Below are 15,460 nucleotides of genomic sequence, written 5' to 3'. Positions count from 1 at the left end.
CTTTTTTTTTTTTTTTTTTTTTTGAGATGGAGTTTCGCTCTCGTTGCCCAGGCTGGATTGCAATGGCGTGATCTCAGCTCGCTGCAACCTCTGCTTCCCGGGTTCAAGCCATTCTCCTGGCTCAGCCTCCTGAGTAGCTGGGATTACAGGCATGCACCACCACGCCTGGCTAATTTTGTATTTTTAGTAGAGACGGGATTTCTCCATGTTGGTCAGGCTGGTCTTGAGCTCCTGACCTCAGGTGATCCGCCTGCCTCAGTCTCCCAAAGTGCTGGGATTACAGGTGTGAACCACCACGCCCGGCCCCATCTGTTTTTTTTTTTTGAAACAGAGTCTTGCTCTGTCGCCCAGGCTGGAGTGCAGTGGTGTGATCTCAGCTCACTGCAACCTCTGCTTCCCGGGTTCAAGCAATTCTCCTGCCTCAGGATCCAGAGTAGCTGGGATTACAGGTGTGTGACACCACACCCGGCTAATTTTTGTATTTTAGTAGAGAAGGGTTTTCACTGTGTTGGCCAGGTTGGTCTTAAACTTCTGACCTTAAGTGACCCACCTGCCTCAGCCTCTCAAAGTGCTGGGATTACAGGTGTGACCCTCTGCACTGGGCCAAATCCTTCATTTTCTTATCTTCACATCCAGCCCCCAGCTTCTAGGATTCTTCCCTGTTCTCCCCACACAGGCTAGAGGGGACACTGTTAAAGGTGGCACAGGCAGTTAAGGGGTGTCAGAATTCACTCCTTCATTCCCCGTCTGTATCTCCCTACCTCAACCCCACTAGTGCCTTCCATGGCTGAAGGGAAGCAGGAAGAGATAGAGAGTAAAATCTGTTACTGCCTTTCAGGAGGAAATTTGCCTTTGGAATGGTTCTCACAGGTGATAAGAGACAGGCAGAGAAGCTCCATCACTCAGTTACAAGTGACCATGAAGGCAGGAAGGGTGGGGCCGGCTAGGAACAAATGGGTAAGAGCATTCCAGGGCAGAAGGCCGTTGCCTGATACATTCAGTACAACTTAGAACCTGGTATTTGGCACTTATGATATGCCCAGCAGTGTAGTTAGACTTGGAAATTCCGAGTGGAAGATATACAAGTTTCTGTCCTTAGGGAGTTCGAAAAGCCCATTAGGGCACGGGGAGCAGAGTGATGAAGCCTAGATGGGCAGATGAAAGTCAGGGACAGACCTCAGATTCCAGGGGCCAGTTTCCTATTTAGCTGCACTGCGGATTCGGGTTTCCATTGTAGATGCTGTGGGATGAGGCTGGAGGTAGAATATTCATTCTCTATCCCTAAGGCAAAATCCTGACACACAAGCAGATGCACCTACACAAACAGTGCTAGAATATACACAGAGGTGCTCTCCATCTAAGGAGGAGGCTGTCCTCACGAAAACTTCCTGGAGAGTTTTTCACTAAGATCTTGGAGGAAAGCACGGAATTGGTTGAATGAAGGTCCCTGGGACTTGAGAATTAAGGTAATGCGGCAGACTCGTTTTTTGATGAGGAATAGCAGTTGTAGAGAAGTGTGACTGCAGATCACATGACTAGAAGTGACAGGTCAAGACTAGATTCCACCATCAGTCAGGGTTCTCTGGAGAAACAGCCCCCCTGGCCAGCAGACGCAACTATGTCATTCCATTGTCCTCCACCCACCCTGGCTCACTTTTCTCCAACACCTCCCCTCCCAAACTTCCCTATGGGAATGAGACCTGTTCAAAAGGCCCCCCACCTGCTAGACCCAGATCTAAGGGAGGGTCTCCTCTAAGGGTGATGACAGGTAGGACAGACAGTCAGAAAACATAATTTGAAGTATTTTTGTTTTTTATATACAGAATACAGGAAAGTTTCTGTAAAGTCTAAAACATTACAATTACTATGTACATTGGTACTGGTTGTAGGGGTGGGAGGAGAGGAGGGAACCAGGGGCAGGAGGAAGAGGAGAGAAGTGGCAAGAGAACAAAAAAAGGAGACAAAACAGGTTTACGACAAAAACATTTTTGCTACAATAGACAATTTGAGAAAACGCTCTACCACATGTAGTACTGTACAGTTTTTAAAAACATTGAAAAAATGTCATCACTAGATGTATTTACACAAAATCCAAATACACTTTTCCTTATTTGAAATAAAATAGATGGACAGCCAGAAAAAGAATTCATTTCTCATTTGTCCATAATACACAGTAGCTACCTGTAGTGCAACCGCTGCAGAAAGGGAAAATAACGTGGAGGGTGGGAACCATGGAAGGAAGGTGGGTAGCGATCTTTATATTAAATAAAACAATGATATTGTATAGATTTTGCTGTATGAAAACTGTATTTTCTTTTAATATAAAACTATTGTCACTGCCACAAAATAGAACAAGTTTCTGATTATTTTACAACGGCGGGCGAGGGGGAGGGAGCAGGAGGTGGGTGGGGAAGGGTTTTGTGTTGGAGGAAGTGTCCAGACCCTGGGTCTTTCCCTCCCTGCCCACGCTGTTCCTCAGCTCGGGTCTGCCGCTTTCCCATGAAATGTTGAGTACAAATATATGTGCAAATGCCCCCTAGAACTTGAGAAAAGAAAAAGGATTTTTAAAAAACAGTCAAAAGGTTTTCTTCATTTCATGCAAAGATTGTAGTTGAAGGGTTTCTGGTAGAGTATAGAAAACACCCGGGCTTGGTTTGTGGACAGTTTTGCATTGCAGGAGTCTTGGGTGGGTGTACAGGCCAGTGGCAGGGTAGCCGCCAGTCCTAAGGAACGGAGTTGGAGCGCAGCACAGGGCCCTGGTGGGGCTTGAGAGAGAGCTTCTCGGCCAAGACCCCATCCTGCAGCAGGCTGGCATCGCCTTTGGGCTGTTTGGTCGCAAACTCAGTGATGCTGAAGACAAACTGCAGGCAGCCCAGCTTGATGTAGCTGCCATGGTGCAGTAAGGCTGTGCCCTCCCAGCCAGCCCCACTGCCCCCAATCAAGCTCGAGCTGCTGGCTTTGCAACTGCAGGGTCTCCGCTGCGGTCCCTGAGCCTGGGAACTCATCATGGCTGCCTCCTCACTTGGCTCTTCATCCTGCTTCTGGTGCCGGCGACGCCCTGGGAAAAAGGGGGATGGTCACAGAAGAGGAACAGTGAGCAGCCAACCCATGTGGGCTGTTTGCCAAGGTTGGGCTCCTGCATCTCCCCATTCCAACTGCTGCATGACTAGGGATGAAGGATGCTCAGAAAGGATTGGTGGAGTCTGAAGTCCCCACAGGTGTGTACACACATGGGGGTACTCAGCACTTGCTTCTCCGTGGCCTGCCCTGGGCCCACAAGGAAGTAGAGCTTGGCCAATAAGACAGGGAAGGCAAGAGACAGACCATGGGCAGCAAGTCAGAACCACCCTGACTGAGGCCTCAGCTTTGTGGTCACAGACCTCTGCTCCAACTTACTGATGACACTCTGCACTTTGGCAACAATACTGCTTGGGGGGGTTGGCGGGGTCTTCTCCGAGAAGTCACATGAATACAGCACATTGTCCACCGTTGTCCCATGCTCACTGTAGTTTAACAGCTCATAATGTTTGGTATTCTGAGGAGGAGGAGGGGAGGTAAGATGTGTGGTCTGCTGTGTGGGGCCTGGGGCTAAGGGGAGAGAGTACATATGGAGAAGGCCGTGCTACTCTACCTAGGGAGCCCTTACTTGCCTCCCTAGTCATGGCCCCTGTCCTTTCAGAAGGGGGCTGGAGACGCCTCCTCAGGGAAGCCTTCCTTCCGGTGTCCCACACTCCCTACTCTCCCACTCTTCCTTCACTCTGCCCTCTCGGCACCGCTCCTCTTGGTATGATACTCACTGGCCCGTGATGATGATGAAATTCACAGGGACACACCCACAAGGCTGGGCTTCCTTCTATGCTGGTCCCCTCCCCTTGCTTTAGGGTAGGCTCCCTCTGTTGTGCCTGTGACTAACCTCAGGAAAAATGGTAGCCCTGCTCCTGGGAAGCTACCTTCCCAGGTAGGATGCCATTTCACATCAAGACTCTCCTCCTCCAGGAATGACAGGGAGGGAATAAAGAAGAGGACCCCCAATCCCTCTTCCCTCCCGTCAGGGTACTGAACAAAAACCCACTGCCTGGGAGAGGCCTCAGGTTGGGAAAACTCCCTCCCACCGCCATCTTCAGCCCTCACCTCATCGTAGAATATGCAGGCATGTTTCCCGGACACGTAGTTACAGTGACCATAGTTTGTAAGGCACACATCCATGTCAGCTCCTGCAAGGCGGCAGGAGTAGAGGAAAAGGAAGGTAGAGAACAGACTGTAAGGTGCATGTGTCGGGGAGGTGAGACAGGGAGGGAGTTAGCTTTTGGGTTGGCACTAGCAGAGACTTCAAGGGTGAGTAGCTTAGGGCCCTCCCCTTTTATTTTTGAACAAAAACGGTTGTCTTTTCCAAGCTCCTGATAAAGAACAGCTGTCCCTGCCAGCTGATCTGCTTTAGAACATGTGGCTGCTACCCAGAAGGGAACAGTGAGTTACTGAAGAGGATGGGATATTTCTATGAAAATATAACATCGGGGGGCAGAGCCTAGAAAATCATATCACCTTAAAGAAAGGGAAGTTTCTAGGGTAAGGGCTAAGTTGTCTGTCCTTCTGTACCAGATATAGAGCTATCTGTTTCTAGGACTTTTAGGGAAAACAAAACAAAGCAAAAAACAGATACTGGGCTAACTGAAGATTGGGTATGTGTGAGCCTATCACTCTTTCAAAGACCACCAGGGACAAAGCATCTGCCTTCTTCTTGGGTTCTTCCCGGCAGTGTTTAAAGTGCCTCCCTGGGCAGTAGTCAGAGCTGACTTTCATATCTGCTGTTGCAACACTGGGCAAAGACAAAACAAAAGGGCCTGAACAAGGGAAGACAAGGAACTGATCGTCTCTTTTATTTTTGAGACAGGGTCTCACTCTGTTGCCTGGGCTGGAGTGCAGTGGCTTGAAAAGGATGACTGCCTGGACCTCCCAGGCTCAGGTGATCTTCCCGCCTCAGCCTCCCAAGTAGCTGGGACTATAGGCATGTGCGCCCAGCTAATTTTTTGTATTTGTTTTTGGTAGAGATAGGGTTTCACCATGTTGCCCAGGCTGGTCTCGAAGTCCTGGGCTCAAGTGTTCCTCCTGCCTTGTCCTCCCAAAGTGCTGGGACTACAGGTGTGAGCCACCGTGACTGGCTGATTGTCTCTATTCTTAGTTTCTCTTGTCTAGCTATCCATTGATTTAAAGCAGTCAACTCTGGAAAGGGCTTCCCTCACCCCTTTCTAACTTCTGTGGGTAAGGGTGTCAGTCTTTAGGGCTGAACAGATTCAGTGTCTCTCCCAGCTTCCTGGCTGGCTCACCTGTCCCGATGTAGAGGGTTCGATAGCACATGTTCACAGCTCCTCCCAACCCTAAGAGGGGGTAGAACACAGCTCGGGCCTGTACCTCCTTTCTTTGCACTACAAGACAAACATAGGAATAGGATCATTCAGAAACTCAGATCCTGTGATCCAAACATAAACCAACAAAATCTGGACCTTTGGCTCATGGCCTGGAGAAAATCCCGCTGGATGACTCATCTTTCCAAACTCACATCCAACACTGAGCTGCGGCAGGGTAAGGCTTTCTCTCCCCACCCACGGCATTTCCAACACAGGGTACAGAGGACCATCTTTGAAGATGGTCAGAGAAGTCAGAGATGACAGTACTCTAAGTTCCTGGGCTCCTGGTTGGCTATCCGGGATATTCCAGCTGGTACTATATGGAGAATATGGAAAAATAGACGGCATGGACCAGTGTTTCTCAAACTTTAATGTGCATAAGAATCGCCTACAGATCTTGTTGAAATGCAGATTCTGATTCAATAGGTCTGAGGAGGGGCCTTAGCTCTGCATTTCTTTTGCTGTTTTCTTTAAAAATAGGCAAAAAACCAATGCACTGAGCTCTGCATTTCTAACAAGCTCTCAGGGGCTGCTGATGCTGCTGGTCTGGGAACCACACTTTGAAGCAGCAAGGCTCTTAATGGCCAATGCTCAGACATATCTGAAACAGAGTTAACCCCTCGGGGAAAATTTCCAGAAGGTTGGCCTAGTGTTATTCTATTTCTCACCTTGAACTTGAAAAGTTCCCTCTTGGGAAGCCATTCTTTTTAAAATTTTATTTATTTATTTATTTACTTATTTATTTGGAGACAGGGTCTCACTCTGTCACCCAGGCTGGAGTGCAGTGGCACAATCATAGCTCACTGCAGCCTTGACTTCCCAAGCTCAAGCGATCCTCCCACCTTAGCCTTCCAAGCATCTGGGACTACAGGTGTATGCCACCATGCCTGGGTAAGTTTAAAATTATTTGTAGAGATAGGGTCTCACTGTGTTGCCCAGGCTGGTCTCCAACTCCTGGGCTCAAGTGATCCTCCAGCCTCAGCCTCCCAAAGTGCTGGGATTACAGGTGTGAGCCACTGCACTCAGTCGGGAAGCCCTTCTAACTCAAATATTTGAAAGCAAGTAAGCAGAAAGTACACTACATATACCCAAAGGTACTGGTAGCTGCTTTGCTGTGTCTCGAAGTGGACTTATATATGAAAGAAAGTTACAGCAGACTTCCCCAAGTCTGATCAGAAAGCTGTGGTTGCCATCTTGTTCCTGCTCTCTTCAGAAAAAACCATGGTGCTTTATTAAGCCCATGAAAAGCACACAAGGAGGTTTGAGATACTGGAAGCTCAGATTCTCCATGGAGGCAAGGTGACCATTCGCACACGTAGAGGGGAGATCTGATGATGTGGTGACAGGTGTGTACATGCGCACCTTCTGTGTGGTGCCCTCCAGAAACCAGCTGATGTGTCCCGACACTGCCCGGTGAAGGTTGGACCCGGCAGGGGAAAAGCTGATGTATTCTCTGCAAGGCCAGAAATTTGATCAGCTTCTCGTCCAGCATATTTATCTCGATTTCTATTAGCCAAAGAGAAAGATTAAAAAGCAGCTGAGATGGGAAGTGGAATGTGGAAGCAAATCAGGGTCACAGAGCAAATAGTTCAGCATTTCTAAAATCCAGCCAAGTGATTTTTACTCAAACAGCATTGAGTGCAGAGCGTACAAGGATCTGCAGCTGGGCATCTCACTTGCCATTTGCAGTGGGATAGGCCCCAATGCAGCCTGTGCAGCTACCTCCTATAGTTGGGTGGACTGATTTTAATTAAAGTGCTCCTAGAAAGGCAGAGTGGAATAAACCACTTGCCTGTCTGTGGGGGAGGGCCTGGATGTCTGATATTGAGACTTGAATTTTCTACCCACCTTGTGTTCACAGAGATCAAGATCTGTCCCTGTTCTCCTGGACTTTGGGGGTTTCCCACAGATGAGGTCCCTCCTTTGGGAGTGAGGATCTTAGTTTTATTCTGCAAATCCAGGTGATCTGCCTAAAGTGATTTTGTTCTCGTCTCACTGGTTCAGCTTGGCTCTGTCCTCCCTTCATCTTTGATTATGTATATATGCACATGTAGAAGGCAGAGCTACAGAAGGAGCTTTTTCACCCCACCCCCCCATCCAAAAGGATACTCCTCATTCCCATCTCCCCTAGGCCTCTGGGATCAGGTGTCCCTTCCCTCCCTTTCTGAAATGAGCTGAATGCTGTATAGGAATAGCACCTGCAACATAGCAAACGGTGGAACAGCAGCAGCTCATTCACTCACCTCCATTGACATCCATAAATGCTCGAAGTGAGTTGGTGAGGTCCACCATGGCAGTAGAGTTGGCTGGGAAAGAGGGTACGGTTAAAGCGCTTCCTATGGATAACGTGCCGGGGCTGACCTTGCCATCTGGGGACGGAGCAGGAAGACTGTTACTTACGTTGCCTGAGGGAAACCCACCGTCCAATCCCCCACTGCTGAGACAGGTCTGGATTTCGGACCCAAGGTGATGTTCCCTTCTTGATTCTCAACCCATAGGCTCTGGAACTCCTAGAGCTAAAAACGTGTGGTGAGGAAGGGCAGATGGAACGGCAAAGCACCCAGGCACGCAGGAGTCTCCAGAGCACTGAGAACCACTGAAATCCACTGCTCTGGGGAAAGTGGTGGGGCAGCTTCATTCTTTGGGTCATGACCACCTCCCTGCTGCCTCTACTTTTAAATAAGTGGTGCCTGCCCTTATAATTCCTGCCTACTGAAATATGACTCACAGCGTGGAAAATCCACCCACGCTGGTATTAAGTGATAAACAGAAACAGGAAAACAGCCTGGGAGTGGGGCCATCCTGGGACCAGGGGCCCCCATGCAGAGGAATCACAATCACCTGGTTACCGAGACTCCCAGCTGACTAGGAGGCCGGCTTCAGTTCAGACGGGAGAGACCACAGGGGGTTCCGGCAGCATCTGAAACCTGGTTCAGATGCCGGGGTCAGCAACCTCAAGGTCCTGAGTGCTGTCTGGGGACAGCTGAGAGAGCAGGTCCACAGTAGGCCAAGTACAGACCTAAAGGACCACCCTTTGGCATGTGGCCTGAGGGCATGCTTCTGGGCTAGACCAACCCCTGTTGGCATCCCACTCTACAGCTCCTCTGAAAGACAGTGCTGCTGTCTATCCCTGCTTCCTGATATGGAAGTTCATCAGATTAACTCTTTCTGAGAATATGCATCAGGCATGAATCCATTCTTTTGTGTGGATCTGACAATACTGAGGCCATCACGCAGAACCTCAGGCTGATCACAGTAATTCCAGAGGGCACCCTGCCTTCTTTTAAGGTGACAGAACAAAACAGGCAGGGGCCTAGGCCCGGAAGGTATGGGATGGAGTCAGGAGACCTGGGCTGTGGTTCCAATCCTGCCAGTGACTCAGTAGGTCATTTTAAGGAAATCACTAAAGGTTTCAGAGCCTAAGCAGTCCCATTTATAAAAGGGACAAGTTAACATGTGCTTCCTCTTCTATTATGGAAACGAGAGTAAGACAAACAATACAAAGGCCAAAGTCCTCTGAAGTATTCACAGGAATATAAGTGCTTTTAGAATCTTGTCTTATTTGCCAGAAAGAGCATAAAATTATTCCAAATCAACCCAAGGCTGAGCAGCACTCACCTGACGATGGCGCTGGTGAGCTGAATCGTTGGTTGGCTGCTGTGGCCAAGATACCATCTCCTGCTGCTTGCGGGGGAGTGAGCACCCGGGTGGCATTTGGGGGTGAGCCTAGTGGCCTTGAATCTGTCAATGGAGGTCCTATCTGTGATTGGACAGTCTTTCTTTGCAAAGTGCTGGTGTTCTCGATGCTGGCGCAAGAGCTGGGAATGGAAGGGGGCAGGCTTGGGACAGGAACCAAACTCCTCTGGGGGCAAGAGCTGGGGCCAGTGGCATTCTCTGTCTTCACAATGATGCCGACGGTGTGGTTCTGAAGGCCCCCAGCCGCTGGTGGCGTGAGGGGCCGGGGCCAGCCTTGCCGGTGTGAGAGGCCTGGTAGTGGGGTGTTAGCGCCTGGAAGTCGCCGGGGGTCCGTGGAATCAGTAGGGCTGCTGTAGAGGTGTGGGCCATTAGCTTTCACCTCTGTGTTCACTGGCCCATTGGCAGTCCCACAAGGGGTTTTCTTGGATTTTTCCGCACAAGAACTGCAGCCGATGTCCTCTAGGGCTGGGGGCTGGTGGGGTGGAGAGCAGCTCAGGGAATTCTGGGTGCTAATCCCTGAGGGGCAGGACAAGGGGTAGTGGGAAGGTGTAGGTGTCTTGTCAGCTGTTTGCAGGGAGGTGGTGATTGAGCTGTCAGTCACAATAACAGGCTTAATATCAGCCTTCTCTGTCTGTTCAGAGTCCCAATGCGAAGGCATCTGCTTAGCAGATAAATGTTTCAATATGCTGCACTGGAGCGCAACAACACTACAGAGCCACTGCAATGGAAGGAGAGGAGAGGAGAGGAGGGTGAGAGGCCTGAGAGGCGCCGGTCCTTCCTGCCACAGTGGCCAGGGCTGCAGCAGAGCTGACAAGCAGTTTCCGAGGTCCCATCACGAATGCTCACAAAGGGTGTGCTTGACTCCTGATAGAATTCCATTTCCATTCCCAAGCAAGACTTACAGGTATCCTCAGCAGGCCAACACTCCCTCTGGCCAACAGAGCTTGGGATCTGCATTTTGACTCTGCCTTTAAGGCTTACTTGTGACCAATATTCAGCAATTACCCCGAGCACCTGTGGTATGTCCAGCACTATCACCTAACCTCTCTGTGGGTCTACTCATCTCTTTCTACAGTATAGATTTGCCCATCTCACAGTGCACTGGGGTAACGATGGAGAGAAGCAGACCAGTTGCCTTTGTAGATCTCTTACTTGCCTTTGGGATTTGAGCCAGAAGTTCCCCCTGGAATACTCAACTCTTGAGGGGTTAGGATGAGGGTGGGTGGGAACTGGAATGAGAATCACACTGAGGCTACTTCCGATAACAGCTGTGGTGACACGGAAGGAAGGTTGGATTTGGAATCCCCGCCCCGCTTTCACTCACCTCTTGCTGCTCTGCTTGGGTGGCTAAGTGCTCAGAGTTCAAAAGGTGCATCTGTGATTCCTCAGGGATCCCATTGCAGATCAGCTCCCCGTCCCGAATGGCCGCGGGTGCAATGAGAGGGGGTGGAAACTGGTACTGAGATTTTATAGCATCGGGAACCTGTTCAGGATAGACAGAAGAAGGAAGGAGAGGGAGATAGTTCCAACATGTCTAGTTGATTCAGCCCTGGTATGCTGTTCTGTCTGTGGTGCTGGTGCTCAAGGGACCATCCACTCTGGGGTCCGCTGAGGAAAAGAAAAGGAGGCTCAGAAATGGAAATAGCACATGGGGCCTCCACTTTTCTTCATCAAGGTCTAAGGCCTGCAGAACACAGAAACCACTGCGTTCTGTCTTCTGCTTCAGCCTGAAAGGTGTAAAACTGGCACTGGACAGGGCTTCAGAGTGGTACTCTGGGTTCTTATTGCTCAGTGTCAAGTTTGGGAGTGGGTGAGCAGTCACTGAGAGATAAAAATGCTTGACATGAGGCCTGGCTCATGATAAGCACTCAATCAATGTTAGTTTCCTTCATCCATTCATTCATGACTCATGAAACAACTAAAGACGTCTCTGTGCACCAAAAACAGAAGACACACTCTGAATCACACCATGGAAGAATGAAAGAGCCACACCAGCAAAGAGTCATTCATACATTCAACCAACATTTATTGAGCACCTCCTGTGTCTGGGCACTGTTTCAAGTTCTAGAGATCCAGAGATGAATAAAACTTAAGACTTGCCCTCAAGGAGCTCACAGTCTAGTGGGGAGATAAACACAGAAATATTACAACACAAGGTAATGGGTTCTAGAAGAGAAGCATGTCTAAGGTGCTATTAAAAACATAGAGTGCTTATTTTAGTTTGGGGGACAGGAATTTGGGATTAGGGATGATTTTATAGGAAGTCAGTATTTGAGTTGACACTTGGAAGTTGAGTAGGATCTTCCAGGCAGATAAAGGAAAAATAAGGGAGGCGGAGAAGCATGTAAGGCGTAGAGATGTGATAGCACTTTGTGGATTTGGAAAACATCCAGAGAACCAACAGATTTGGTGACAAAATCCTTATGGTAGACAAGGGAAGAACTGAAAATGGTTCCCAGAATTTTAGTTTGAGGGACTGAGTAGTGATCATTATTATTTACTGCAATAGGAGATACAGGAGGAAGAGCAGATGTGGAGAGGCAGAAGACTTTTGGTCTTAGGGAGGTTCATCCTGAGATATCTGTGGGATGGGCAGGCAGACATAAGTCTGGATATAAGGAGAAATGCATGGAATATGGGCTGGTGATGGCCTTAGCTGGTGCCATGGGCTTTCTGAGATCACCCAGGAATGAGAGGAGGAGGAATGAACAGTGGACTAGTCTAAGGCTACCCCTGGGGAAGAGTGAAGGGCTAAGTGGAAGAGAAATTCGCAATGAAGATACAAAGTTCTCAGCAGATTTTTCCTGAATTGCTAGAATCAAGTGTAAAGGCTAATGTTCCAGGAGACAGCTGGGGTTCTTCACCAATGTTCTATGGTGCTATGGTCCTATTTCACTCTCAAACTGTCCAAGTACAAAATACTTTGCAGGTAACTCATGCCCTTTGAGTTCCCTCACTAGAGAAATACTTAAAAAGGGGGGGAGGGGCACCACACCATACAACGACAGGATTTTTATCAAGGTCTCCTGGCCCGTTCACTTCAGCATGCTCTCTGACAAATCTACACAGTGAATTACACAGTCTGGATTACTTTTAGAACTGTTTCACTGAGATGAGGCATACTACCTTTAATATCCATCCCCAAAATATTTGAATCTAGTTTTGGAAAACCTGTGTCTCCACTGATGTATAAATATTTGCCCAGTTAAGTTTGTTATACAATTTTCTTTTTCTTTTCTTTTTTTTTTTTTGAGGCGGAGTCTTGCTCTATTGCCCAGGCTGGAGTGCAGTGGCATGATCTCGGCTCATTGCAACCACCGCCTTCCAGGTTCAAGCAATTCTCCCGCCTCAGCCTCCCAAAGCTGGGATTACAGGTGCTTGCCACCACGCCCGGCTAATTTTTGTATTTTTAGTAGAGATGGGGTTTCGCCATGTTGGCCAGGCCAGTCCCAAACTCCTGACCTCAGGTGATCCGCCCGCCTCGGCCTCCCAAAGTGTTGGGATTACAGGTGTGAGCCACCGTGCCTGGCCTGTTATACAATTTTCAACAGTTAGCATCTTGCTAGTGCTGATACCCACTGGAGGTGATGGCAGTGGTGTGACTGACATTTTTTTTTTTGAGACAGAGTTTCACTCTTGTTGTCCAGGCTGGAGCGCAATGGCGCGATCTCAGCTCACTGCAACCTCCACCTCCCAGGTTCTAATGATTCTCCTGCCTCAGCCTCCCGAGTAGCTGGTATTACAGATGCCTGCCACAATGCCAGGCTAATGTTTTATATTTTTAGCAGAGACGGGGTTTCACCATGTTGGTCAGGCTGGTCTCGAACTCCTGATCTCTGGTGATCCACCTGCCTCAGTCTCCCGAAGTGCTGGGATTACAGGCGTGAGCCACTGCGCCTGGCCAGTGTGATTGATTTTAAAATGTGGCTGCCACCAAGTGGCCATACTTGAGAAGTGCTGGTTTCTGTTAGCACATAAGACTGTGGGATCGTTTCAAAAGAGAAAAACAAGTTTATATATGGGTATATAGTGTTGGACCCTCTAAGTTAACTGAATGACGGGACTGAATGGTTTAAAAACATCCTCACTACCACCAAATGCTTTTCAAGGAGGGAAATTTTTCTGTCGATCTCTGTAAACACACTTTGGCCAATGTCAAGAGCATATAAATATTAGGTATTATTATAGCTATGCTACAATTTGGAGCATTGGTGATATATTAACAGCAGCCTGGAAAAATAGATTCAAGTTTCCTTTAGATATTTTCCACTTAAGTTCCTGAGCTGGCATTAGCCCTTCACCTTCCACATGGCTCTTTCTGCTTAATCATCCCCACCTTTACCTTGCCTCTTGGACAGAGGCCATCTAACAGGAACAGATAGAATGAGTGTTAGGTGAGGGTGGCAGTAACAACAGAGCACATTTGGGTTTTGGTGGGATGGGCTGAAGAGTGCTTATCCTTTGGAAAACTAGAGACTGGTAGACTTCGAAGGCTAACTTGAGGTTTGGCCCTCATAATCCTGACCATCATCCCCAAGTAAATGAAGGTCACACTCATTACTCACTAGACACCACAAACCTATTTCTGGGGCTTCAGTTTTCCTGCCTGTAAAATTGGGACAGTGATCCTCTGTCTAACCCATGATGGCAGGCAGACCACCATCTTGCCTGCACCTGATTGTGACTCACCTTCAAGCTTCTTCTTTTGACCGACTGGAGCACACGCCGGTTAGGGGGGTGCTTCTTGTGGATTCGGTTCAGGAAGTCCACTTTGACGACATGCTGCGAAACGGTGTCCTGGAAACGATCAAACACCTGGCACCGATTGCTCAGTGTCATATTCTTCTGGTTCAGCTAGGGACAAAGCAGACACAGCCTTGTGGTGAGCCTCAAAAGGCACCTCCTGCCCCAGTTAACCCCATTCCCTGTGTTTAAAAACTAGAAGCCCTCAGCCACATGGGTTCCCTCAATTACGGACCAGGATGTCGGCACTCTTTGTCAGAGAGCAAGGGAACACGGATGAGACTTCCTACTCAGCCCTGCCCAGTCCAGTGGAAGAGAGCCAATATGTTCCTGCTCCCTAGAGAGCCTTAAGGAAGGCAGGAGAAATGAGCCAAGACGTACCCTTCCAAATTCAGCCTCTGACAGTCTTCTGTTCCAGCTCAGAGAAGCCTCTGTCAGGGCCCTCTAATAGCAGCATAGGTTTCAGAGAAGATGTATGTTTCAACTCTTAAGAGACCCAGACTCCCTTCCCGGGAAGGGCCTCTCTCTCATAGGAAAAGCAGGACTGTGTCCTACATAGGAGCTTGGCTGACAACTGGGTCAGAACCAGAAATCTGTGTGCTCTGCTCTATTCCTACTCCATGGTACCAAGGAGCATAAGTTAACCCATCTTGGTATCAGTCTTCCTCTACCGGAAGGGAAAACCTTGTATTGCTCTTAGAGGCCAAAAGGAGAAAAGAAAGAAGAGTTTCTGCAATAATATACAGAAGGCATACAGAAATTATGCCACTTTTCCTATTCTACACCTGGGCTCCTACATTTTAATTCAAAAGAAAGGACCTGCTGTGGCAGCTTCCTAATTCATAAATCAGGAAAAACCTTTAAGTGGCTAACAAAAATTTAACCAACTAATAATTTCTCAAATGCTAGAAAGCTGTTCTTTAAGTTTCACATTTGGGTAAACTGCTTATGGTCATTTTTTTTCTGGTTCATCAGGAAGCAAAACAAGACTAGGAGAGAAACAAGGAAGCAAAACAAGACTAGATTTTACTCCTAGAAAAATCTTTGAGTGGCATGAGTCAAAAGAACACAAAGTAACTCTTCTCTTCCATGTGTGCAAGTCTTTAACGGAGGTTCCTCTCAGTGCAAGGTCAGCAGCACACTGCCATGAAGGCCAATGGTCATTCCATGGTTATCATCATTTGACAATGTCTTAAGCAGTAGCCTTTTTAATTTGGAAGGCTGCTCTTATGAGGGAGCTCCTCCTCCTCAAATCCTCTCCCATTCAATCTTGTGAGTGACTGCTCTAACTGCCTATAAAGAGATGTCCTAAACTTCTTTTGGAGATAGCAAGTGACAGCTCTTTTCTAGCCTCAGTCTGGAAAATAAACCCAAGACTCCTGGAAGAGAAAGCAATAGGACCTTCACACTATTATTCATTCAACAGCTTATTTACTGAACTTCATTTGGTGCCTGGGACGCATGTACCCCAGACAGCCAACGTTTTATTTCCTTAAGGTTGGATCTAATATACTCCTCTTTTAGAGCTGTAACATCAACTGCTTAATTCCTTGTAGGAGAAGTCACTTACAAACAACCAAGCACTAGTGAGTTAAGTCTGTGTGGGCAGCTGAAAC

The 15,460-nt window shown here is 48.2% G+C and overlaps 1 protein-coding gene across 2 annotated transcripts in view; it reads right to left on the bottom strand.

Moving 5' to 3' along the window:
- Window positions 1-1,794: 1,794 nt before the first annotated feature.
- PHF12 (PHD finger protein 12) overlaps window positions 1,795-15,460 on the bottom strand; it is a 46,638-nt gene continuing 32,972 nt past the window's right edge. For both annotated transcript variants that reach the window (XM_055256778.2, XM_063628667.1), the window contains 9 exons: window positions 13,791-13,955; window positions 10,426-10,584; window positions 9,024-9,819; window positions 7,649-7,774; window positions 6,768-6,911; window positions 5,325-5,423; window positions 4,132-4,214; window positions 3,397-3,535; window positions 1,795-3,058 (listed from right to left, as the gene is read on the bottom strand). In XM_055256778.2, the coding sequence (XP_055112753.1) occupies window positions 2,724-3,058; window positions 3,397-3,535; window positions 4,132-4,214; window positions 5,325-5,423; window positions 6,768-6,911; window positions 7,649-7,774; window positions 9,024-9,819; window positions 10,426-10,584; window positions 13,791-13,955 (2,046 nt within the window). In that variant the 3' untranslated portion in view covers window positions 1,795-2,723. The remainder of the gene's footprint in view (window positions 3,059-3,396; window positions 3,536-4,131; window positions 4,215-5,324; window positions 5,424-6,767; window positions 6,912-7,648; window positions 7,775-9,023; window positions 9,820-10,425; window positions 10,585-13,790; window positions 13,956-15,460) is intronic.

Source organism: Symphalangus syndactylus, chromosome 20 (assembly GCF_028878055.3).
Source record: "Symphalangus syndactylus isolate Jambi chromosome 20, NHGRI_mSymSyn1-v2.1_pri, whole genome shotgun sequence".
NCBI classification, from domain to species: domain Eukaryota; kingdom Metazoa; phylum Chordata; class Mammalia; order Primates; family Hylobatidae; genus Symphalangus; species Symphalangus syndactylus.
This window is presented reverse-complemented; position numbering and strand designations above follow the sequence as displayed.